Here is a 26,414-nt window from a genome sequence, read left to right on the forward strand (position 1 = left end):
TGCAAACATCCAGGAAAATTGGGATACTATGAAAAGACTAAACCTAGTAATAATAGGAATAGAAGAAGATTCCCAGTTCAAAGGACCAGAACATATTTTCAATAAAATCATAAAAGAAAATTTCCCTAATCTAAAGGAAGAAAATCTTATAAAAATATAAGAAGCTTAGAGAACACTAAATAGAATGGATCAGAAAAGAAAACTCCACCTGCCACATAATAATCAAAACACTGAATATACAGAACAAAGAAAAAAATACTAAAAGCCTTAAGGGAGAAAGGCCAAGTAACACATAAAAGCAGAACTGTCTGAATGATACCAGACTTCTCAACAGAGGGCTTGGGAAGATGTCTTATGGTTTCTGAGAGACCACATATGTCAGCCCAGGTATTGTACCCAACAAGACTCTTAATCACCATAAATGGAGAAAGCAAGATATTCCATGAAAAAAAAATCAAAAAACAGCAAAACAACAGAACAAAACAAAACAAAACCAAAACCAAACAAACAAAAAGCTCCAAGGAAAGGAACTTAGCTACCCCAAAGAAAACAAGAAAACACAGGAAACAAATAACCCCACACCTGCAAAACCAAAGGAAAGGAAACACAAACACACACCAACACACACACACACAACAATAACAAAATAGCATGAATTAGCAATCATTAGTCATTAAAATTTAGGGGAATGCCAGGGCCAAGAAGTGGGAGTGGGTGGGTAGGGGAATGGGGGAGGAGGGTATGGGCGACTTTTGGGATAGCACTGGAAATATAAATGAAGAAAATACCTAATAAAAAAATTTATAAACATTAATGGACTCAAGTCCCCAATAAAAATACTCAGGCTAACAGAATGGATGTGAAAACAAGATTGATCATTCTGCTGCATACAAGAAACACACCTCAGTAATAAAAATACACATTACCTCAGAGTAAAGGGCTCAAAAATATTTCCCAAACAAATGGACCCAAGAAGCAAGCTGGAGTAGCAATTCTAATATGTAATAAAATAGAATTTTAACTAAAATTAATCAAAATAAATGGGAATGCCATTTTATTCTCCTCAAAGGAAGAATCCACTGGGATGATGTCTCAATTCTGAACATATATGCCCCAAATGCAAGGGTAACCATATTAGTAAAAGAACATTACTCAAGTTTAAAGCACACCTAGAATCCCACACATTAAACGTGGGAGACTTTAATACTCCAACTTCAACAACATACTGGATATCAAAACAGAAACTAAACAGAGAAATAATGAAATTAACCAAGTTATACATCTAATGGACCTAACAGAGATCTACAGAACATTTCACCCAAACACAAAAGAATATACCCTTTCTTAACACCTCATAGGACCTTCTAAAACAATGACCACAAATCACGCCTCAACAGATATGAGAAAATCGAAATAAGTCCTTTTATCTTACCAGACTGCCGTGGATTAAAGCTGGACTTCAACAACAACAGAAATAAGAGAGCCTACAAACTCATGGAAACTGAACCCCTCTTCATTCAAGAACCACTGAGTCAGGGAATAAATAAATAAATAAATCCTCAAATTCAATGAAAATAAAGGCACAACACACCCAAAATTATGGGGACACAATGAAAGCAGTGCTAAGAGAAACGTTCATAGTGCTAAGTGCCTTCATAAAAGAATTGGAGAGATCTCTACAAGCAATTTAAAAGCACACTTGAAAGTTCTAGAATAAAAAGAAGCATACGTGCCCAAGAGGAGTTCAAACTCAAGGCAGAAATTAATAAACTTGAAACAAAGGGAACAATACAAAGAATAAACAGAACCAAAAGCTGACTCTGAGAAAATCAACAAAATAGACAAACCCTTAGCCAAACTAACTGAAAGGCAGAGATACTGTATCCAAACTAACAAAGTCAGAAATAAAAAGGGGGATTTTACAACAGACACTGAGGAAACTGAAAAAATCATTGAGTCTTACTTCAAAAGACTATATTACATAAAATTGTCTAAATGAAATGGATGATTTCTTGATAGAATCCACTTACCAAAGTTAAATCAAGATCAGGTAACAATATAAATAGTCCTATGACTCCTGAGGAAGTAGATGCAGTCATCAAAATCTTCCAACCAACCAACCGACAGACAGACAGACAGACAGATAGACATACCAGGGCCAGATGGTTTTAGCTCAGAATTCTGCCATATTAATACCAGTATTCCTCAATCTATTCCACAAAGTAGAAACAGAAGGAACACTGCCACATTCATTCAATGAGGCCATAGTCACCTGCTAAGAACCAGCCTCAACTTAGAGAGGGATTCTAAGAGAAGGGGTATCTGGCAATGGTGAAAATAAACAACTGGAAGTTAAATCATGGTTCTGAGCTGGTGCCCTATGTTCTACTTGAGATGGTTTTCCAGGTGGCTTTCTCTCTGTATTCTGCTTTCTCTGGAGATCTCTAGATAGTTTTCTCTCTAGACAGCTTTTTCTTGCTATTCTTTGCTACAGACAGTTCTCTAAGAAATTCCCTCTTGCTATTCTAAAAAATTCTCTGGATAGCTCATCCCTTGCCCATTATTAAGCCCAGTCTTTTATTTTACAGATCAATTGAGTCATTTATTCCAAGCTCCAGTCTGATTGTTCTATGAATCAGCATCTCTTGCCTCAGCTCCTTGACTCTTAGGAAGAGACAGCCAGCATAAGCACAGATAGGAAGATAGCTGGGTGAGACTGTGCTGTAGAATTACCATGCTGATCATTCTTGCATCTAAATTTGCTTTGTCTCAGGCTGACCTGGAACTCGGGAATCTTCCTGAATTTGTATCTGCATGTCTTTGTATTTTTGTGACAAGCTGGCTCATAGTGTAGCTGCAACTGTTTCTCTAGATCTGTGAAGCTCCTTAGACAACTCATATTGTATCTTTATATTTTTGCATAGTTGAAAAATTATATTTTTGAACTCATGTCTTTAGAGTTCTTTACCACAGCCTTTACCACAGGCTATCCTAAAGTTCCTAGCATTTACCATTTTCCTAAAGACATGCACACACCCTTGACTTCTGGACTCCTGCTGTTTCTAATTATCCTGGAGTCATTAACCTTAACAGAAAGGACATTCCTCAAAGGCAGAACATGGAAATATGTACATAATTATACAAACAAGCCTTATGCCCACAGCAGCCATCAACAGTTCTGAAGGTTCATGCCCTGTTGGCCTTGTTCCAGGGATGCGAACCCTGTCATTCCACCCCTACTAAGGTCAGACTTGACAGCCACTCAGATACCTAAACTACACAAAGACTCAACAACAACAACAACAACAACAAAAGAATTTGAGACCAATTTCCCTTATGAACATTATGGTGGTTTGAATATGCTTGGCCCAGGGAGTGGCAGTGTTTGGAGGTATGGCTTTGTTTGAGTAGGTGTGTCCTTGTGACAGGAAGTCTGTCACTGTGTTGAGTGATCTTTAAGATCCTCATTCTAGCTGGCTGGAGGCCAGTCTTCCCCTAGCTGCTTTTAGGACAAGAGGTGGAACTCTCAGTTTCTCCAGCCCCATGTCTGCCTAGATGTCACTATTTGCCCACTTTGATTATAATGTACTGAACATTGGATCCTACAAGCCAGCTCCAAATAAATGTCTTTATAAGAGTTGCCTAGGTCATAATGTCTGTTCACAGCAACAAAACCCTAAATAAGATAGAAGTTGGCACTAGGAGTAGATCTGATCTGGTTTTGTTTAGAAGAAAGTAGATTTAAGGACTTTGGATTTGGGAATCAGTGGAATGCTTTAAGAGGGGATTACTGGGACATCCTAGTAGGAACATGGAAGACTTTGTCGCTTAGAGTGATTTGAACTGTGGAAGCCTCATTCTAGAGGTTTCAGAGGAAAAAAATTAATATGTGGCTGAGAGACTGTTTTGTGATATTTTGCCCTTGTCTGTAGATTCTACCTAAAAGTAAGGTAGAGAGATTTATATTAATTGCATTGACAAAGAAAGTTTCACAAGAGCCCAACAGAGACTTTGTTCTCTGGTTAAGTCTCACAGAGAGCTTTCTGAACAAGCGTAGCAAGCTTAGAAAGGAAAAAATATAATATGTATGTCTCAAGTAATGAAGAAGCATCAGGAAGTGGAAATGAATTCTGTCTTCAAGAAGATAGATTAAGGAAGTGGTGATCCCAGGGCAAGATCACACCCACCTTAGCTTACTGTTTGTGTTTGTAGCTGAACAAAGAATAGTTTTAATCTGGAATGAATTACAGTCCAGAAATGGAGGGCATACTTGTGATGCAGTTCTTGAGGCTGGAAGACACAGACTTTTGATCTGTATCTTGAGGAAGAGTAGCCATGAAAAGCTGAGGCCCAGGCAGTATGGTACACACTTTTAATTCCAGAAGACAAAGTTCAAAGCCAGCCTGGGACAGAGCAAGTTCTAGGTGAAGAAAAGCTTAAGTCCAGGTGTGGTGGTACAGGCCTTTAATCCCAGCATTCAGGAGACAGAGCCATGCAGATCTCTTAGTTCAAGGTCAATCTACAGAGCAAGTTCCAGGACAGCCAAGCTTAGGCAGTGAGGGAGTTGGAAAACAGAAAGCTAGTAAATAGAATAAGGAGCAGGACATGTTCCAACCCCAGAAAGCAGCAGAACTTTGCCATATAGCTCTGGCTTTAGAGTCAAAAATAGAAGGGACTACTGAGATAGTTGATGCTGACTTATGGAACTAAGAAACTAACTATGATTGAGACGAGACAAGCATCATGGGAGAGAAATCTGGGAAGTGTTTTCTGAGAGCACAAAGAAGCCGTGTTTCAGATATAGACAAGATTGTACCTCATGCTGTAGCCAGACTTGGCAATGTGTAAGAATCACCCAGGTGGCACTTGTTTTGAAGGTATGAAGTGGGAATTATGAAGAGCAGCTGAGGCTTGGCACTGTGAAAGGTCATTGGTGAAGGTTCAGCTACAAATGAGTAGGGGCCCTATGTCCAACCAGTGCATACTCTCTAGTTGGTGGTTCTGTCTCTGTGAGCCCCCATGGGCACAGGATAGTTTATTCTGTAGGTCTATTTGAGGAGTCCTTTCCAATTCCAACTCCCTCCTTTCTTCTCCCTACTCTTCCACGAGACTGCCCAAGATCATCTTTGTTTGGTGGTGTGTCTTTGTATCTCTGCCCATAAACTGCTGAAAAGAGCCTCTCAGAAGACAGTAATGCTAGGCTAATAGTGTCAGGGGTTGGATATTTCCTATGGGATAGCTCTAGAGTTAGTACAGTCATTGCTTTACCATTCCCTCAGTCTCTGCTCCAACTTTATCCCTGTAGTTCTCATAGAGAGGACAAATTTTGGATGGAAAGTTTTGTGGATAGAGCCCCCCCTCCCTCTACAGGAAGTTCACCTGGTTTTAGGAAGTGGCCTCTTCAAGCACTGTATCCCCCACTTTGAGGAATCCCAACCAGTGTCAAAGACTCCTGAGAGGCTCCCCTGCCCTAGAGTTGCTCCCCCTAGTGACTTCTACTCCCTTTCCCATCCCTGCCCCTCCACACTCTTGATCCTAACCCCTGTTTCCTTCCCTACATGAATTGCTAACTTATTTAGGATAAATCTTTAGATGTGAAATATCTAGAGGACAGGGTACAGCAATCTCCAGGATGTTAGTGATGCTAATTAGCCCAATAACAATTGATAGAGAATCAATCTCTCCGTGTGTCTTTCTGTCTCTGTCTTTCTGCCTTTCAGTCTCTCTGTGTCTGTCTTCCTTTCGGTCTGTCTGTCTGTCTCTTTCAGAAGGTACATACTAGAATATTAGTGTTTGAAATGTTTTATTTTTGCATGTTATAATGGAAGAATCCTACTCTCCCATAACACACAGGTTCCAGGATTTGATTGCTCATTAGCCATTAATGTCTCTTCTTCTAAAACTCCAGAGAGATCAGAAAGCTATTTAGCTGCATCTACAAATTTAGGAGAGCTCTATTCTCCTCCCCACATTTGGAAAACATTTTCCATTCTCTGAAATAATCAGTTCAGCAGTTCAATGCCAGTTTATCTATGTGAGCCAGTTCAAGAGTATTAACCTCCCAAATAATGAACTTCATGTTAAAACCAAGATTCACCTTCTACCTATACTTCACAAATCTTGTTACTCAAATTGACTTGAGCTTAGGTCTAACAAATTTTGGCTTTGGTCTGAAACCTAGTAACTCCCATATATTTCTTGAATCTAAATGTTTTTAAGTATACTAGCTGTCTTTATCCATCCAATTTATATGTCTGAAATAATAGAAGCTGGAAACGTTTTTACTATCTCAGTAAGTTCAGAACAGCATTTAGAATCTTAGTCACTTACAATTCACAAAAGAAAAAAAATAGGCCCCAGTTTCCCTAACGAAGTTCTTTAAATTGTTTTCATACCCAATGGATAGCTCTTACTCAAGAAGACCACGAAAAGAGAGCCAGGCCAGCCAGACAACTCATCACATAAGGTGCTGCTTGCCGAACTGACAACCAAAGTTCAATTCTCATGCTTCACAAGGAATACTGAAAGAACAATCTCCTACAGGTTCTTCTTGATGTTTACAGAAGTGCTGTGAAAGTGTGTGTGTGTGTGTGTGTGTATGTATATATATATATATATATATATATATATATATACATACACACAATAAACCAATAGATGTAATTTAAAAGTTTGAAAATTAAAAAGCATTTTAAAAGGACAGTTAAGAAAAATTCTTATGGAAAAATATAAGAAATATGTATGTAAATTATTATTATGTATTTTACAATGCATACTTGTAAACAATGCACAATTGTTTCAAATCATACTTTGAAAAAAGAAGAAAATATTTTATTCCTTTCTGCACTACTAGGTGTTCTTTTCAGTAAATTATATGCATGGCTGTTTAAAATACTTAGCAATTTATCATTCTTGTAGACAAGAAATGATGGGCAATTCATCACAGTGGTGTTGCCTGTACATTGTGACATAGTTCATTATAAGACACCATGACATAATTATGTTGTGACATAGTTTTGTGATATAACTAGCTCAATCACTATGTGTGTATATTTTTTGTATATTAAGGGTTTGTTGACATCTTCTTCACCTAGCTTTTTGCAAAATTTCATCATATGACTTCTTAAGAGCTGATTTTTTTTTATATTTAAAATACCACACTGTTCAAAGACATTGCTTTTAATGATGTCATTTAGTTAATTTTAAGTCACTTTTACAATTTCTTAATTATGGGTTGTTGGAGTATTTTAATTGTGTGTTTAGGGTTTCAAGTATCTTCATGGAGGCATTTTTCTCTTCAAGGTTAGAACCACTCTTTAGAAGACTTGACAAGTTTGCAGAGCTGTCCCTGTGAGCATAGCTAATCTCCATAGCTCTCCTGCTCTAGCCTTTGGGGCACTGCCTCCAAAAGAAGCTGAATGAGATGAGGCTTGCCTAACTCTTCTATTATTCATTCCTTAAACAGAGTAGACGCCCAGACTTTTTTAGAAGGTGTATATCTAAAAGTGACTCTTTTCCCCTGCTTGAGTTCTATATTCTACAAACTTGCAAAGTTCCTCTCCCACTTTCAGCTTAGCCTTACCTGTCCTGCACTGAAGAAAATGACAAAATGAGAGATGGCTGCAGCATTCTGGGAAGGCAAGGAAGCATGCACAATGTTTTCCCCAGTGTTTATTAGAGGAGAAGAACTGGAGGCTGTAGGGTGTCCTCTGCAGGATTCAGTGCAGGGGTGTGGTCCTGAACCAAGCCATCACTCAGTAACAGGAGTTCAGTACTGCTCTTAGAAAACAATTTTTCATTTCAGATACTACTGGAATGCAATGCACTAAATCTAGAAAGTTTATTATATTTCAACACATGAGAGCTTTCATAATGGCTTTTTAGTCACTATATAGGCAAAAAGTGATCCAATTTCAAAAGACCAATATCGGTGCTTAAATAGTCTCTAATATAATACATGTATACTACATAAACAATTGATTTACATAGTTATTATTATAAGTATGTACGTAAGTATACATAAAATATACGAATAATATACTATATAGCATTTTAGGAATGTTTTTCCTAGTACATACTTAATATTAAAAATATTTTACTATGCTACAATATTTGCATACACCAAAATATATGTGTGCCAACTATTACCATATGTACCTAAATAAGTGTAATAAATTAGCAAAGAAAAGTTTTAATTCAACTGTCTTTCATGTTCATAATAATGTGCATGCGACTATTTGAAAAAGATTGCTCATTCACTCAGAAAACACAGTTACTATCAAAACACCATGAACAGACTTCTGTAGCTGAAGCAAATCAGTGCTACCATTCTGGACTTGTGCATGCGTCTGCTTCCTATGTGCGTGGAGGCTGCAGGTGTAATATGCCCCTTAGTGTCAACATGATGAGCTATTAGCTGATGCTGTACAAGAAATAAAATTGCCTTCCTGAAAGTACTCATGGGAGAACATCTCAAATCTTTACCCAATTCCACTAGGCCTTTTCTCACTTTGATAAGGAGACAGAAGATTTAAATATGGTGAAAATTTTGAAGACTTATCTCTACTCAGATTTTATGGAATTATTTTTTATAATCCAAAATTAAATCCACAACAGGATTCTTCTAGGAAACAAATACAAAGGTATATAGTTATAATTTGAAACAACTACCTTTTCAAGTGATTCATACATACATACATACATTTTTGTACAATGGGAGAAAAATGATTTTTTTTAATAAAATGACATAGATCACTAATAGCAGATATGGCAGTGAGCCTGCTCAGCATTTAATGACACATAAAGTAGTAGTCATACAACAGATAGTCATATGCACAGGAAAAAGCTTTACAAATGCCGAGTAACAGCAGACATAACAGAGAAGCTGCCCTATGTCTCAACAGTGGAACATAATCAAATTAGCCAACGTACCTTACAGCTACAGGGCCCAAGGCAAGGGTCCTCATTTGTGCTCCCCAAGCCACTACAGTTGCAGGGTTGGCAGTCTGGGTAACCACGGTAACCCCTGACACAGCGATCACAGTTCATGCCTCCAAAGCCAGTTTTGCAGTGACAGGATCCAGGTTTCAACCCTAAGGGGAAAAAGCATTTTATATCAACACATTCAAAGGAAAATAGATTTAATTCCTCAGGTTTTAGTTACAGTAACTGTTAAATTGGATTCTGATCACAAATTTACATTTTTAAAATTTTTTCTATTATTTATAAATCTAAAGCAATTCTAAATTTAAATATATTTTATTCATTTTCTTCCCCACCCCTAAGTCTTTCCATATTCTCCCTGATCCCTACTAATTCAACTTTAAATTCTTTCTCAAAAATAAAAACCTAACACAACAGCAAAGGTTAGAAAAACAGAATACAACACCAAAATAAATAAAAGAACACACACACACACCAAACTACAACCAAATAAAAGTATACACAAAAACTATGGAGTACACTATATGTTAGTCAGCTACTTCTAAACATGAGGATTGCCATGTTTTAAAGATAAAATGAAAACTATCACATCAAAGATGGAAGAGATAAACCAATAGAAGGAAAAGAGACCCAAGAGAAGGAACAAGAATTAGAGATTCACTAGCTTGTTTACCCAGGAGTTATATAAAAACACTACATTGGAAGTTATAATATACACAAAGAGGACCTGGTGCAGGTCCTGTGCATTCTGTTTCAGTCTCTGTGAGTTCACATGAACCTCTCTCATGTTGGTTTAAATGACCTTCTTTTCTTGTATATGCCATTAAAGCTGTAACTAAAGGGTCTTTAGGAGCTTAATAAAAATGTCAGTGGTTGTGCAAACACAGCAGTTCTATGTGTCTGTAAAACATATTAAAAATAAGTGGCTACAGAGATAGTTATGCAGTTAACAGCACCTGCACATCTTACAGAGGAGCAGGCTTGGTTCCAAGCACCAATATGATGCTCCCAATCATCGAAAACTCCTGTTCCAGGGGATTCAACCAGCTCTCTGTTGCCAGACACTCATATGGTGTACATATACACATGCAGAGAGAACATCCATGCCCATTAAAAAACTGTGAACTCCATCAAGCAAAGACAAAGCATAAGGAAATGCAACAATACAGTGTATGAAAACATGGAAAAAAAGGAACAGGAAACATGAATAAGTCAAATACACATTCAACTACTGTGAAGAATATGCTTGCGTAATGTGCACAGGAGTCTTGAAAATAGCTGGAAATAAACACAGAGAGCATGAGTATATGTCCGGAAAGTGTGAGGAAAAGTAAAAATAGCTGCATAAATACTAATTGGAGCTATGAGTTTATATTGTTGAAGATGGCTAAGAGTACTTGCTGCTCTTCCAGAGAACCCTGGTTCAAGTCCCACCTCCCACATGGCAACTCAAAATTATCAGTACACCCAGTTCCCCTTATGGACCCAATAAAGGAAAAAAGTGAAATAAGAAAAGGACAGTATTAAATTGTTTCTCTTTATAAAATTTTATTATTATTGCTTCTAAACTACCATTTTATTATGCATGTAATTTCCTAATTTTCTATTTCTATAGATTTTTTTTAAACAATGTACTTTTATTTTAGTGTGGAGCTTAATATCATTCATAACAATATTAGCATTTATTTGTCATTTTAAAAAAGAAAAAAAATTATGAAAACAGGCTTTAAATTTAAGGTTATTAGGGCAAAAGTTCACACAGTCTTTTCCTTTTGCTCATTTCAATAGCTACTCATCCAGGGCAACTAGCCTGAAAGCAGATCCCAAATATTAATTTTATTATGTTGCCAAACTTGATTCTTTGATGTTGAGAGTTTATCATGAATTTTAATCTTCAAAGTATTTGTTTTCACTTCATAGAACTGCCATCTGTGATCCTTCCCCCACATGTGGTGTCACCTAGAACCCACAGTGCAATTTCCATTCACTCGCATTACTGCCCACACATCTCACAATGCTGTCAGCTTACACTGGAACCTGTAACATTACAGCAGTCTAAGTAACAGCATCCAAAACATTGTATATGTAATATGTGTGCTTTATACATAAATATCTTCTCTTCTTATATTCCTCTACCACACATAGCACACACAATTGTCATATAATATCGATTTTAACAAGGAAATATCACATAGATGACAGTGAGCCAATAAGATTGTGTTGCCTGGTGACATCATGGTTTGTATGAAGCTCACTGTGACATTTCTACAATTAATGCACTTAATGACAAATTTCTAAGAATTTATCCTATAATAAAATGACACATTGCTAAACACATACATCAAGACAGATCGATATTTTTGTTTGCTTTTCAAACAATACAATTCAGCATAAAATAAGTTATTATGGTAAAAAAAAATGGAGTCCTATAGGGCCCACCATTGGATGTTAAAATTCTGACTATATGAATGGAATTACTGAAAAATTCTCTGCAAGAAAAGGGATGTTTGTCATTTGGTGATCTTTTCATCAGAGCGACAGTTCTCCCCTGTGCCTCACCTCGCTGGGCGTATTTCTCATCTTTGACACAGACTTCACTAAGGGAGCCAGTTGAATCACAGTGACATGGCTGGCATGGTCTTGGATAATTTGGTGACACCTGAAAAATAATTTGATATGGTTTGAATCAAGCATAATAAAAATGCCAATATTTTCCAGTAAGCAAACAATTCAGGAAAATTGATTTTAAAAATATATTGCAAATCATTTTGATAAAATTTTAAGTATTTATCTTTGACCTGGATTGGTGGACTTCTAAAATCCAATTTTGCTAAGTAGGTACAAATTTCATACTTACGTGCAGGGGGCTACACCCAGCCCGTGGGTGCACTTTGGTTGGTGGTTTGGTCTCTTGAAGCCTCCAAGGGTTCAGGTTAGTTGACTCTATTAGTCTTTCTGTGAGGTCCCTGACCCCTCCTAGTTCCTCAATCTTTCTCCCCTGGCTAGGAGATTTCAATTTGATAACACCCACATTATGAGGCCTTGCCATACACACAAGAAACAAAAATATAAAACCTTAGACAAATGGTTTAGCCATTTATCTAAATTTAAATATTAATTAATATCAACTTTCATTCTAAGTAGTCATGAAAAGGGAGGAATCCCAGCTCAGGTACCTCACTTGGGAATTCTAGTCTAAATGTACTTAATGTTTGGAGCAGGTTTGATTTCCATACTACACAAATGTTTTGTTTTGTTTTGTTTTTAAAATCTTAAGAAAAAGGAGCATTTCCCAGCTCTTGTGTTTGAGGCTAGAAAAACCTACTACAAACGAATGACAGAAAATTATAAAAACAGAAAATTAAAATTCCACATCCTCAATACAGCAGGACAAAATCCTTAACTAAATAAAATCACCCCAAGTATGAAAATTATATTATTTTATAAAATAATCATACTTGATACAGAAGTGAAAAATTGTTTTTCTATCTTGCAAATGAATACAAATGACCAAACTAGCAGAGGAAGTGAAATACTTATATTTATTTTAATAGATGCAGAAAAGCATTTGACAAAATGCTTCAGCATTTTTTTTTATTATAAAAGTGCTCAGCTACCTGGAAGAGCAGAGAAGTTGCTGAATCTGATAAACGGCATCCATAAAAATCCCATAACTCACATCACGCTCAATAGTGAATTATTATGTTCATATTTAAAGGGAGAACAAAATAAAAATGTCAGCTCTCACCATTTCTATTTAACATCAACATAAATATTGCAAAGTAAAAAGTGAGCCTGGCATTATTTGTAGACAAGAGTCTAAGTGTGGTTCTAAAGAATGCCTTAAGATTGCTAGAACAATCAAATGCATTTTCAATCAATGCAGATGATAGATTCAGTATAATTTTTTCTTAATAATAGCATGAAAGAATTGGGGGAAAAGGTTTTACCTAACCATAAATCATTATTTTAGGCACACACACGCGCGCATGCGCGCACACACACACAAACAAAAGGCCCATTTAGACTTAACTAAGGATATGCAAGGTCTCTATTCCAAAATTACCGTTACAAATAAATTCTGAAAGGAAATAATGTGTTCATAAAATGACTCAAATTAAATATGATATTCCTTCTTTCCCTATTTATGTATATTGTAAGCAAATACCAAGCAATATTATCTTTATTTGAAATTTTGATTGTAAAATTCTAAGAGTAACCAACTGGTGTTCACTTGGCAAGTCTGAAAACATACAAGTAACATTATACAGAGACCCCCCATGTATATAATACCAAATAATGAAAAAAGAGGCCACAAATTTAAAAAAATCTGAAAGGGTGGGTAGAGGGTATATGGGAGAATTTAGAGGAAATACCAGGATGAGAGAAATGATATAATAATTATAATCTCAAAAAGTAAACAAAATAATTTTAAAATAATGTAAATTTAAAGAATCTACTGAAAAGAGAGTCTTGTTTTCAAATGTCATATGAAATAAGTGAACCTGCATTACTCGATGCCAATTGTACTGAGATTAGTGCTCAGGGAATGTGTCTGTACAAATTGGTTCCCTATGGCCACATCATGTATTTTCAACGAACTGGTAGGAAGTCTAAATCATTATTTCATGCTAAATACAAAAATTTTGTCAAAATGTTGACTAAAAATTAAAAATTAAATTTTATAAATCAGAAAAGGAAAATATCTTTACTTGAACATATGCTTCAAGATAGATGAGACACAAATGACCAGCAGGCATGTGAGATAAAAGCCAAATATATGAGAGACTTTCAAACCATTACAAAGACTAAGATTCAAAAACAATGTCAAGCATAAACAGCAGTGGAATCAAAGAACTCATTATCATCAAATATTTTGGGGCAATGTGTAAATGTCATTAACAATTTGATAACAAGTGGTAATTTCTTATAAGTTTAAATATGTCCTATGAAATAAGGAAGTAATTGCAGTCAAATGCTCTTCCCTGGGACTAAACCACCAATCAAAGAAAATAATGGTGGGACTCATGGCTCTAGCTACACATGTAGCAGAGGATGGCCTAGTCAGTCATCAATGGGAGGAGAGGCCCTAGGTCCTGTGAAGGTTCTATGCCCCAGTATAGGGGAATGTTAGGGTCAGGAAGAAGGAGTGGGTGGGGTGGGGAGCAGGGGGAGAAGGAGAGGATATTTGGAGGGGAAACTAGGAAAGGGGATGACATTTGAAATGTAAATAAAGAAAATATCTAATAAAAATAAGGAAGTAATTATTTTATTCTTAAGTACGTCCTGAAGCTAAATGAAAATGACTATAACATGACGTACATAGACTTGCTTATAGAAGCCAATCAGAATCAAGAAATCACCTGAATATCTATCGAGGAGAGAATGGATTGAGGGACTTTATGTACTCATGCAAAAGAATATTATCAGTTCTTTAATGAGCAATTATTGGTGCATATAACATGAATAAATAAAGCATGAAATGTTATGATGTGGGAAATGAAAACACAAATGAACAAGTACTGTATGATTCTAGTGCTTTTGTTTGTTGTTTTGTTTTATGTTTACTGAAAGATAAACCTAATTAATACTCTCAGATCAGAAGACAGTTTTTCAGGAATCAAGTCCAATTGGAAAAAAGACAAAATAGACATTTCAGAAGTGAAATTTCACATATCACATCCTTAAGGAGTTGTGACACTTAGAGATAAGAAAAGTTCTCAGTCACCTTTTAAAGCACGAAGTTCAGTGTTTTACAGATCTTGTTAGTTTGGGATACATGCTTTTGGAAGGAAATCAAAAATAAAAGTTTATGAAAAAAGGTGTTCCTTACCCCTTTTGGTCTGAAGAATCCATCAACACACGTCTCACAATTTATCCCAGCCGTGTTATGTGTGCAGTTGATGCACACACCCCCTCCGATGTACTTCCCATGTATATTTAAACTTAGATTTCTGCTAGCAACAGTTTCATCATAATAGCATTCCTCAGCTTTTCCATGACAATTGCATGCTACAGTCAAAATAAAAAGCAGTAAGTACTAATTTCAGGCTTTAAATACATTTAAAACTGTTTTATTATCCATATATCATAGAAATGTGAATCTATTAAAAAGGCATTTATACTTATTACATATACACATATATATGTATATATATAATCAATAAATACATTCTTATAATGGGATTTGAAATAATTAAAATCTATAAATTCTACTGAGTAGTGAAATGTCAATAGTTCACTGGTCTTTCAAATATAATTACAATTCCATAGAATTTAAACTACAATATATTATGACAGATAAATTATTGAACAAACCACTGAATGATTAACAGTCACATAATCTATGATAGATAGTACCCATAGGTGACCCTGTGTACTAATCCTGTGGGTAAATGTACAGGGAGGAGTTAATATGTCCTTTTTGTCATCATTAATAAAAAGCAAAACTCTTCAATAGGCCAGGTTCTCTGATAGTCATTCTATATTTGCTATTATTGATTTCAGTTACAATGCAACTCTCTTCATACATCACTAAACCAAGCCACAGACAGGTGGTTTCACATACAAGGTACCCTTCTCACTATCGGACACTGTTTTGGAATTAGATTTAGGAATCTGCATTTGAAACACTGCTACAGTTCTCTCAGACCCTTCCCAGACAATGAGACAGATATATGGTAGGTTGTAGAGAGAATCTGTTGTGCACTCTATGGAACTATCATCTGTCAATAAAAAGCTGATTTCAAATTTGGAAAAGGGAGGAAGCCATAGGTGGGAGCTTCAATAGAGAGATAAGAATGGTAGGAAAGAATCAAGAGTGGGAGATTCACCCAGACTCTGACGGAGACAAACACATTAGATTGAGGAGAGTTAACTATCCATATGGCATACATAGAATAGAATAAATGGATTATATAAGTTATGAGCTAGTTAGTGATGGAGCCAACACTTATAGCCTAGGTATTTATTCATAAATAGATAAGTCTCAGAATTTTTATATGGGAATTGGGCACAGGTAGAAAATTCTGTTACAGTAAATGTCAAGAAATCAGGACAGAATGAGATTCTGAGGCAGTGTGGATCAGATGAACTTGCCCTGGGTTAGCAATCATGTGATGAGTAATGTCCTCATGTATGATTTTTCCTTATAAGGCATGAGGCAGTCAGTAGTCATTAGCAGATGGGGGTGTCTAAAAGCATCAGATGAGGTGATGCATATACACCATTACTATTACACCCTCACCACCATTACACCACCACCATAACACCATCACTGTAAAACCACCATCATAACACCACCATTGTAACACCCCCACCAATCCCTGTAACACCAGCACCAGAATGCCTTTTAAATGCTATGATTGACTTGTCCTGATCGTCGCCCTCTTTGTCTTTTTTTTTTTTTTTTTTTTTGTTATTGTATTACAGGAATTTTAGATAGTGTGAGGCAGGAGAGGTGGGTAACTTTTCCTAGAAAAGGCTGTGGAAAGCTTTGAAATAATGTGGAATTTTTATGAGGGTAAGAATCAGGGAAAGACACTGTAAAGTCTCCAAAACATTTGGTTTTCTGTTCTTTCATTTATATTTGTGTATGAGAAGGTGTGCACTTGTGCACGTACACACATGCTGTGCATGTATGTACACAGCTGGTTTATGTGTTTATATTCTTCTGAACTGACTGACCTTACTAATCACATGGGTCTCACCTAAGTCTACAAAGAGTACTTCTAGAGTGCATAGGAGGTAAGTATCAGTGTACCTTGCTAATGGACAGCCACAGGTTGTCATGAGCTTTGTCCTTAAGCAACAGTGCATACATACTGGAGTCAGGAGTAAGGCTGAGAGTTAGAATCTGGTCTATGAAACTAAACTCTTTCCTGTGTTAAGGAGAGGTTTTGAGGAGTAATTTCAAATTCTGGTGTCATTTGATGACTTCTTTCATTTGTTTTGTAAATGCAAAATATTTAAAAAGCAGTCTGGAGTGATATTCTTTAAGAAATATATTAGTAAAAGCAATAAGAAGTAATACAAAGTGTATTAAAATGTGGCCTGTTCACCTATATGATACCACATTGGGTTAAATTATTGAAAGTGAAAGTGTAATTTTTTTTTAGACTAAAGTTATGTCAACTTGAATTTTAATAGACTGAAAAGTGATCATCCTAAAATGTGATATTAACTCTACCCATAGTCATGGGGTAAAATTCATGCCCTATGACATCACCAACACTGTATTTTATCATGCTTTTAGTAGCATTATTAGACACAGTAAGCATACACATATTAGTTAGGAGGATGAATACATACACTGATAAATCAAACACTATTTCCATCATCTTAATTGATGTATGGGTCATCACTTTTTGTCTGAAATATGAATGCCATTTATAATTTTTAAAGATATAAAACTGTTTTGGTCTTTGCTCATAACAGCATTATTGTTTTTCATACAGCCATGGAAGATTTTCCAATATAACAAGGATGATATCTCCTTGTCATGGTTGTTGAAAAAAATTTTCCAGCCTGATGACTTTCAATTTAGACTATAATAATTTCATTATATTTGTACTGTTTCATGCTTTATTTTAGGGCATTCACAGATATAAACATGAATCTGTGTGCCTTAAAATGACTTAATAGGTTTAGGAAAATTCACCCAAATATTTAAGCATCATCTTTTAAATATATATTGTAAGAAACATTTAAAGTGAACATTTTTATTATTTTATCATATTTTTATAAGTGAACATTTCTGCTGCCAGTGTAGATGAAAGTATAATACAATACTGAATTATTATCAACCCAATAATTAGAATGAATGTTGCTGAGTTGTAGCCTGGGAGATAATGTTTAATCTTTGAGTGGCCGTCCTCACCTTGTAACCAGGACCCTCTGTCTGTATCAGCACCAATGGCACCATGGCTTCAGAGGACAGGGCTGGTGTAGGCTCTCAGTGAGCTTCTTTTCCTACCTTCCCTTCCTTCCCTTTCCCCTTTTCCCCCTTTTCCCCCTTTTCCCCCTTTTCCCCCTTTTCCCCCCTTTTCCCCCCTTTTCCCCCCTTTTCCCCCCTTTTCCCCCCTTTTCCCCCTTTTCCCCCTTTTTCCCCTTTTTCCCCTTTTTCCCCTTTTTCCCCTTTTCCCCCCTTTTTCCCCTTTTCCCCCCTTTTCCCCCCTTTTCCCCCCTTTTCCCCTTTTTCCCCTTTTTCCCCTTTTTCCCCTTCTTTCTCCTTTCCCCTTTCCCCTTTCCTTTCCTTTCCTTTCTCTCTCTCTTTCTTTCTTTGATATTTTCTTTTTTACATTTCAAATGTATCCCCTTTCCTGGTTTCCTCTCTGAAACCCCCTATCCCCTTCCCCCTTCCCCTGCTCACCAACCCACCCACTCTTCCTGGCCCTGATATTCACCTACACTAAGGCATTGAGCTTTCACAGGACTCTACTTCCATTCATGTCCGACAAGGCCATCCTCTGCTACATATGCAGCTGGAGCCATGGGTCCCTCCATTTGTATTCTTTGGTTGATGGTTTAGTCCCTGGGCTCTAGGGGATACTGGTTGGTTCATATTGTAGTTTCTCCTATGGGGCTGCAAACTCCTTTATCTCCTTCAGTTCTTTCTCTAGCTTCTCCATTGGAGACCCTGTAGTGAGCCATTTTCTACTCTGTCTTCAGCAACCTTCTCCCCACAGAAAATAGAAATGGATACATTGCCTATGGTGTGATGTTTAGCTAGTCTTATGGTTAAGATATTTACCATTAATTTCTGGCTTTTGAAAATCTTTAGTCTTTAGACTGTGGAAATGTTCTGTCCCCCTCTACCCTACAAGTAAAGGACTTAAAATCTCTAATATTTCAAAATTATATAAGAACAGATGGATCCTGCTAGATTGAGGGTGACTGAGAGCAAAGAGTAGCCCTGCAGTGGTGTTTGAGCTTTCAATAGCAGCTAATCCTATGCATGTGTCCAGTAATGATAGAAACAGGTGGAAACAGGTAGAAGTATATCAAAGAACAAACAGTATAAGGGAAGAAAGGAAAAGTACTCAAAAATACAGATAACACATGTAGCATCCAAAATCTCAAAAGAGGTGTGATTGACGGTTGGAAAATATTCTATTCAACTGTCTCAAAATCTCATCATGTCCAATATATGATCCACGATAACCACAAGCTGAATTAGTTTATATTCAGTGTTTGTACATGACATGTAGGGCTTAGGTTTCTCACTTGATAGTAAGCCTGCCATACTTCTTGAACTTAAAATATATGGTTTGGGCTAACTCACTGAAATATTAATACTGAATTCAACTGGTCCATGTTTGGGTATTTTCTTGGCCTAAGAAAATCTAAAGATACAGAACTCTCTATAGTTCCGGTTGCCAAGGTGGGCTACTTAATCAAACTAGGACATGAACACAGGTGATGCCAGTTTTTGTCAGTTCCCTCAGAAGAAGACAGACACATCATTTTATCTCCAAGGTGATGATTTAAAGTATGAACTCTGGTTGGCATGTAATTCACTATTTATCATTTCTGTCTTATCTTTTAGTGCCCATTGTCCATCAAATGTTACAGCATAAATTTTGTTAATAATTACCACAGGTATCGCTTCATTGTGAGTAGTTCTATATTGGTGTTGTTATGAAGAATCCATATTTAAGGGCTTTTTAGCTATTGATAATCAGTTTGCCAAAGACATATTTCCCCTCCCACATTTATCAAAGCACACTTCAGGGCAGACACTATATGGAATCAATCTAATGACTATTAATCACTCTAGCTGGAAGTGGGAAACTGGGAGAATGGTGCCTAATTAAAGTCTTATGTAATAGCTAACCTACTCAGCACACCAGATATTTTATACTCTGATAAAAAGAACAGTCACATGGTAACAAAAGATAACTCTCAGATGGCAAAAACTTGTTCTTCCATAGAGACACATGAATAACAACAGATGAAATAAAATCACTCCTATCCACTACACCCAGGAGAAGCATGAAAACATAGTTGAAGAGCAATTCTGTGTTTTGAAGAAACTGAGGCTACAAGGCTCTTTTCTTGTGTTCTTAAGAGTTTTCTCACAAGCCTCAGAATTTTCACATGACTCCACTTCCAGCTGTGTGCTGACAATGTCTATTTATTGAAGAAAACAAATGTGGAGTAAATGCAAAATGGAATATTATTAAGACAAAAGAAGGAATATTCCATTTGCCATCAAATGAAAAGAACTGGATTATAGCATGTTAAGTATAATAAACCAGGCCCCAAAAGACAAGAAATACAACATGGCCTCACTTACATATTTAGTCTAATAAACATCGGCTCATTATTTTTGAGAGTGTTGGTTAACAGCACTGAGAAAAGGGGGGGAGAAAGGCAAAGGTTGTTGCCAGTTTACTAATTTGTTTAGTTTACTGCTTACTAATCTAGTAAGTTAAATAAAATAGCTTTTGTTGTCTCATTTACAGTGGTATAATGTACTATACAAAATGATAATTATTATGCTGCCTAATTCTCAGGGGAAAGGGTTTAGATAGTATTACCAATAAGATATGATAGTGAATTAAGGTTTTAGCATTATGCAAAAATGTATATATAGCTAACACATGGGACGCCATAAATCCATATAATTTAAAATTCCAATTTAAAGAGGGATACTCGTGTTCACAAAGCTGCATGTCTTGACATCCTTGTCACCTCCCATTATCTTTCCCAGCCACTGTTCATCAGCACTGCACATTCTAAGTGTGATTAATGAATCTTTTCATTTTTGGTTAATAGCCTGGCTCTAGCATGAAGATAATCCCTCACCTTTGACTGTACTCTCATATTAGCTGATGAGTGTTTAAAGGCTATTTTGTTGGCTATAAGTGATTATTTGGACCTAGAAAGCTAATACAGATTGAAGACCATTTCACAAGTATCTGTGCTTAGAAAGCAAATACAGACTCTAGGTTTCACAGACTACTCATTTCCATTTCTATGTACCTATATGGGTGTTGGATGTTTGTGTTTCTGTTGTCTCTTTTGTCTCTATGAGTATGTTTGCATGTCTGCTTCTTTTTGTATTCCTGTCTATGTGTGTGTTTGCATGCTTTTGTGTTTGTGTCTTTGTATGTAATTCTATATGTACTTGTGAGTGGTTGTATATATTCATGTGTATGTCTTTGTGTTTATGTGTTTCTTTGTATTTGTGTTTCTGTGTGTTTACTGTGCTTATATGTGTTGAGTTTTTATATGTTTATGTATATGATTGTATAACTTTGTACATTTTCATGTTTGTGTGTATGTTTGTATGCATATTTGTTTTTGATGTGTGTTCATTGTATGTTATTGTACCTTTTTGGATGTGATTATGTGCTTTTGTGTCTACATATGTTTGTATGTTCATGCCAGTGTCTTATAGGTACTGGGTGCTTTCTTATAACAAAAAACATATAAGTTTTTTCTTGTATTTCCAATAACCCTTATATTTATGGTAATTAATATGCATTGGACATATATTTAACAAATTAAGATAAAAAAAACCAAGAAAACTGAGAGAATTAAGACTTAGGTAATGAATTTACTAGCTTTGGGCTTGGCTAAAACATATAAATGAAATAGAAGATTGCCTAGTCAACAGTAGCTCACAGTGATGGCCCTAGTGTCCCTAGCCAAGCACAACTATAGGGCTGTCCTCTCAGGTCAGGAACATACCTTCACATTCAGACTTGGTGAGGAAGGTTCCAGCTCTCCAAGGCTTCTGATGGAATCCTGGACAGCACCTGTCACAGCTTTCCCCACAGGTGTTATGTTCACACTCACAGCGTGATTTCTAGTCACAAAGGGAGAGAGATAGGTTTTGAGTGTTGTATAGAACCACAGAAGAGGCCCTGTCCCTGAAAGGTGGGTGTAGAACTTGACAGTTGCATTCGAAAAGTCTAGATTATACACTAAAATGTGAAATTGTGGTCAGCACGTGCAGGAGACAGTTGTGGGGCTATGAAAGGCAGCCTATTTTGCTTGAATGAGGCTTGTTCCAGTGACCCAGTAGAAAACTGTAAAAGGGATGGAACAGTGAGCCACATTCCCAGAGACAGGTGCCTAACACTACAGAGCCCCCTACTCCATAAAATTCTCTGACTATAAGTCACACAGATAACATCCCAAGCTTCTGCATTTTGGCTAGACTCCACCCCCACAGTTACCTGACTATAGCCAGGTATGCTCCTCCCCACTGTTACCTGGCAACAGCAAGGTAGCTAGCCCACTATAAAAGGGGCTGCTTGGCCCCTCCTCTTTCTCTTTATGCTCCCACCTTTCTTACTCTCATTTCTAGCCTCTCTCTCTCCTCTCTCTCTCTCTCTCTCTCTCTCTCTCTCTCTCTCTCTCTCTCTCTCTCTCTCTCTCTCTCTCTCTCTTTCTTCCCTCCTCTCTCCATGTGGCTTCTCTACCTTCTCTTTCTTCCTGCCTTTCTACAATAAAGCTCTAAAACCATAGACTGTCTCTGTTCATCAAGGCTAGGCTTGAACGACGGGATAGGCTTTGTCCTAAAAAGCCACATCTAACCTTCTGACAGAAGGCCTTCCTGCACCATAGCCACAGACCAGACCAAACAGTCTTACCCGTATGGGAACCACCCAGTAGCCCCTCTGTCCCTGCCCTCTCCTCCCTTTGGCCCGAGGCTGACCGAGCTGCCCAGACCCCTATTTTGTTCTTAGGTCTTCCACAGTGTCCAGCAGTGTCTTGGACACCCGAGACTGAGAACCTGTTATCTCTGGCCTCAGTGAGGACCAGAGACCTTGGACTGCCCCTTGTCCACCCCTTGTGGGCTGGGTCCATAGCTTTCCAAAGGCAAATACCCACCCAGGGCTATGTGGAAAGCATGCAACAGTCCTCTGTGTCTACCCGCCTAGAGCACTGGAACCCTGGCAGACTCGGGTTTTCTCCCACTCCTTTTATTCCCCCATGCCCACTGCCCCACATCTGGTAGCAGAGGATGGTTGTGAGCCACCATGTGGTTGCTGGGAATTGAACTCAGGACTTCTGGAAGAGCAGTCAGTGCTCTTACTCGCTGAGCCATCTGTACTTGTATGACTACATTTGTTCTGCAACAGGTGGGCTGGTCAGTGCCATAGCTGGAATCACTGAGTTTATGTTTTAAAAGGAGCAGGGAGCCCAGGTGTAGTCTGACTTCTCATTCTCTGACCCTTTATACTCTGGAGCACATCTCTACTGTAAGACTTTCTTCAAGTTCCATTGACAGTCTCAGAAGTGACAAAACATCAAGTTTCTTCTCCATTGTTCATCTAGGTATTTAGGAAAAGTGAGAGTTTAGGATCACTGTCCTTATGGAATGTGTGTGCCGTGTGTTCTAGCATCTATTCACAGCCCTTCTAAAGCTGCTTCGTGTGCTCTCAATACTTCAAAAACACTGTTCACCAGTGACGCTGATAGATAACAAAGGTTCCATGGAGCAAGCTACACTGCAACCTAGTGCAGGAAAATCGGCAGAGTCTTCCCTCTTCCCAAGAGATAACAGCATACACGCCATTAATCAGAAAACTAGCTTTGAGTATAATGTTACTTGTAGTATAGTTTAATAGATGGGAAGAAGGCTGCAAGGCCTTATAGACATCTACTTATTTTCCAATTCAATCTCTCTTCCATATGCCACACAGTTGATGATTTTGAATTTCACCAGTTTGTTTATGACAGGAGAAAAACAAATGCTCATCCGTCTCCTTGAAGTTATGTTCACTCAATACATTCATTGTCATTAATGAAAAATTCTATGGGAACGCTTTCAGGCTTGCTCTAGCTTGACAGCTCAGTGCTTAAATATTCTCCACCTGGTTTCTTATTGTCCCTTCTCACATCAGCCTGCTGTCACTGGGACACCTATATGCTTACCTCCACACACGATTTTCATTTCTTTGCATGATTTTTTTTTTGATTAAAAAATTTTAAAGGACTGGACAGGTAGATTGATGGCAGCCATTCTCCAAAAGCTAAATCATGCATTAGGCTGTCATTGCTAGAAGACTTCAAAATAGCTACCACTTTGGAACCTTTATGGGAAAAGAAAACTAATCTGTTTCCTGATGTAGTGACGGTTGGATTCAAAGTCTATCATCTTAACTGCCAGTTCTATTTCACCCTGGTAAGGCTTCCTGATAAAGCATCTAAGTGGCGACCTGACACCCATTCACAGCATTTTCTTTCAGTAAAGCCTCTCTTGAAGTATTTTACAGTGTGGCATTTCATTTTCCTAAGCATCCTATAAATATACATACATTTGTTGCAGGGTCAAGTGGACAAGCCCGGGCATGACCATAACAGATGCACATCCCGCCAACCGAAATATCCTTGACAGAATAGTAATACTAGGGGAAAAAAAAGCCAGAAAGAAATATTGTTAGCATTGCTAACAGGAAGAGGAAGCAGAACAGTCAGTTAAAGTGTCACATTTTGCCTTCAGACTTCCTTAAAAAGCATTCTGTGTTTCCTGAGGTTAAGCAACTCCTACCTATCCAATAACAGCCCCAGGAAAGAAGACTGTCAATGTATGCTACATGCCCACCTCATAATTTCCCTCAATGGGCACTAGAATGTCCAGGCTAGAGTACCGACAGCTACAACAACTTTCACCTTAGGGCTGTAGATGGTAATTCTTCATAAAGTTGTTTTATACAATTTTTCATAAAAAAAAATCAGCCTCTTTAGTTGTGATCATGAGTATGAGTCAGAATGTCCTATTTCACTTGATACATTTGAAATGGAACAATACCTTTAAGGGAAATGGTGGTGCTCACCCTGTCATTCTTATCCAGATTCACAAGAAATTTGGAAGAATAAAAAAAAGGGTAATGTGAAAATTTCATGTACTAGGAACGTACTTGCTTTTTTTGTTATCTTCAAATGTCTTACCACCACTTTTCTATCTGAAATTAACACAAAGCTACAGTCATAGTTATTTTGAGCTATCAGCTACTTTAAAATATAATTCATAATTATAGAGCTGGGTTACATTTAAATTTTAATTCATGTATATAACATTGTATAAGCACCAGAGTTTTTTACTTTCTCACTTAGTATCTAAATAACCTTCTCGATTCAAGGAAGCTCTGTTGGTACAAAAATATACAGGAAGATAAGGCAGCTTTAGTAAGAAGAATAAACACATATCTGAGTTTCCTAACTGAAATCATTTAGTATTCTATATGTTTATTTTCCAATCCCCCATTTGTTTTGTTATATGCATATAGTATCTTGTAAAATTGTTTTTTTTCTAGCTTAGTTTATTTGCTATGCCTAAGTTTTGAACTAATGGAGCATGCTGAGAATTTTGGGTAACTTAAAAAATCCTCTCTTTACTTAATTTCATGTACTTTATAATGTAGGCACAAATTTTCTCAAGCGTATTATTGCAAATGCTTTTAAAATTAGAAAAAAAGTATTTTAAATGTAAACATACATTACTTTCGAGTATAACAAAATAAAATGTAATATTCTATTTTCACATTTTTTAATTTGCATGTAGTGTTCATTGAACTTGTGGACTTTTGGGAAACATATACATATGTTGACTCAACTGCTCATGTCCAATGTTATTATAAATAATAAATGTTCAACACAACCCCACTCAGCCCTGCAAAAGATGATAAAAAGGAACAATAATTTTTTCATCAATTTTCCCTGATGTACTTGTCAAAGAAGGAGAAATTTCACAGCAATATTGTTCAGATTTCTTCACACTAAAAATAAAATTAAAGTTTTTTTTTTTCTCTCAATCTGTGAAGAATCCAAACAGAATTGTGAAATAATGATTGCTTCTGCATAAGGCAGTTGACATTCTGGTGAAATATAATACAAAGTAAATTTGCTTCAAGTTTGGAAAATAAAAGGTACTACAATATCTCCCATATGTTGCGTGGAGATAATTAAAGCTCTAGTAGTAGTTATTCTATGATAATGGAGAGCTTAAGCATGGGTATGTTAAGCAGTGAGTAGAGAGAGCAGGTGAAAAGGACAGGAAACTCACACTTGGTTTGCTGTACCATCAGCAGGTTCTCTGGTCACAAAATCCTGCTCTTCCTATGAGCCAGATCTAAGAGCTTTATCATATGAGCCAGATCTAAGAGCTTTACCTACAGGTTTATTTTCACCTAGCTGTGATTTGTCTTACTCTATGATTTGCAGTCTACGGTCTCCAGTTGTAGAGTACACCAGTTACTTAGCTTAACTGTGCCTTAGGATTGACTTGAGCAACTGTAATAGCTTGCTTATATGGGACCAGATCCCACACACCTCTTGTTTAGAGTGTGGAGTAAATAAAGAGAAATTGGGCAGAATCGAAATTAGGAATGGCAAGCTGGACTCGTCATCCTTCCCATAATAAGTTCACACATTTCTGTTGGTTTGTTACTGAAATAAAGCACGCCTTTAGATCGAACAGAGAGATCTCTGTCTCTCTCTCTGTCTCTCTCTCT

The 26,414-nt window shown here is 37.0% G+C and overlaps 1 protein-coding gene across 4 annotated transcripts in view; it reads right to left on the minus strand.

The window, feature by feature from the left end:
- Lama2 (laminin subunit alpha 2) overlaps nucleotides 1-26,414 on the minus strand; it is a 621,901-nt gene that overhangs the window by 350,518 nt on the left and 244,969 nt on the right. For all 4 annotated transcript variants that reach the window (XM_085842707.1, XM_085842706.1, XM_085842705.1 and 1 more), the window contains exons 6-10: nucleotides 24,219-24,308; nucleotides 21,640-21,757; nucleotides 14,777-14,955; nucleotides 11,503-11,602; nucleotides 8,932-9,092 (exon numbers count right to left, since the gene is read on the minus strand). In XM_085842707.1, the coding sequence (XP_085698833.1) occupies nucleotides 8,932-9,092; nucleotides 11,503-11,602; nucleotides 14,777-14,955; nucleotides 21,640-21,757; nucleotides 24,219-24,308 (648 nt within the window). The remainder of the gene's footprint in view (nucleotides 1-8,931; nucleotides 9,093-11,502; nucleotides 11,603-14,776; nucleotides 14,956-21,639; nucleotides 21,758-24,218; nucleotides 24,309-26,414) is intronic.

The sequence above is a fragment of the Mus caroli genome, unplaced genomic scaffold (assembly GCF_978045245.1).
Source record: "Mus caroli unplaced genomic scaffold, Mus_caroli_1 scaffold_9, whole genome shotgun sequence".
Lineage (NCBI taxonomy): Eukaryota > Metazoa > Chordata > Mammalia > Rodentia > Muridae > Mus > Mus caroli.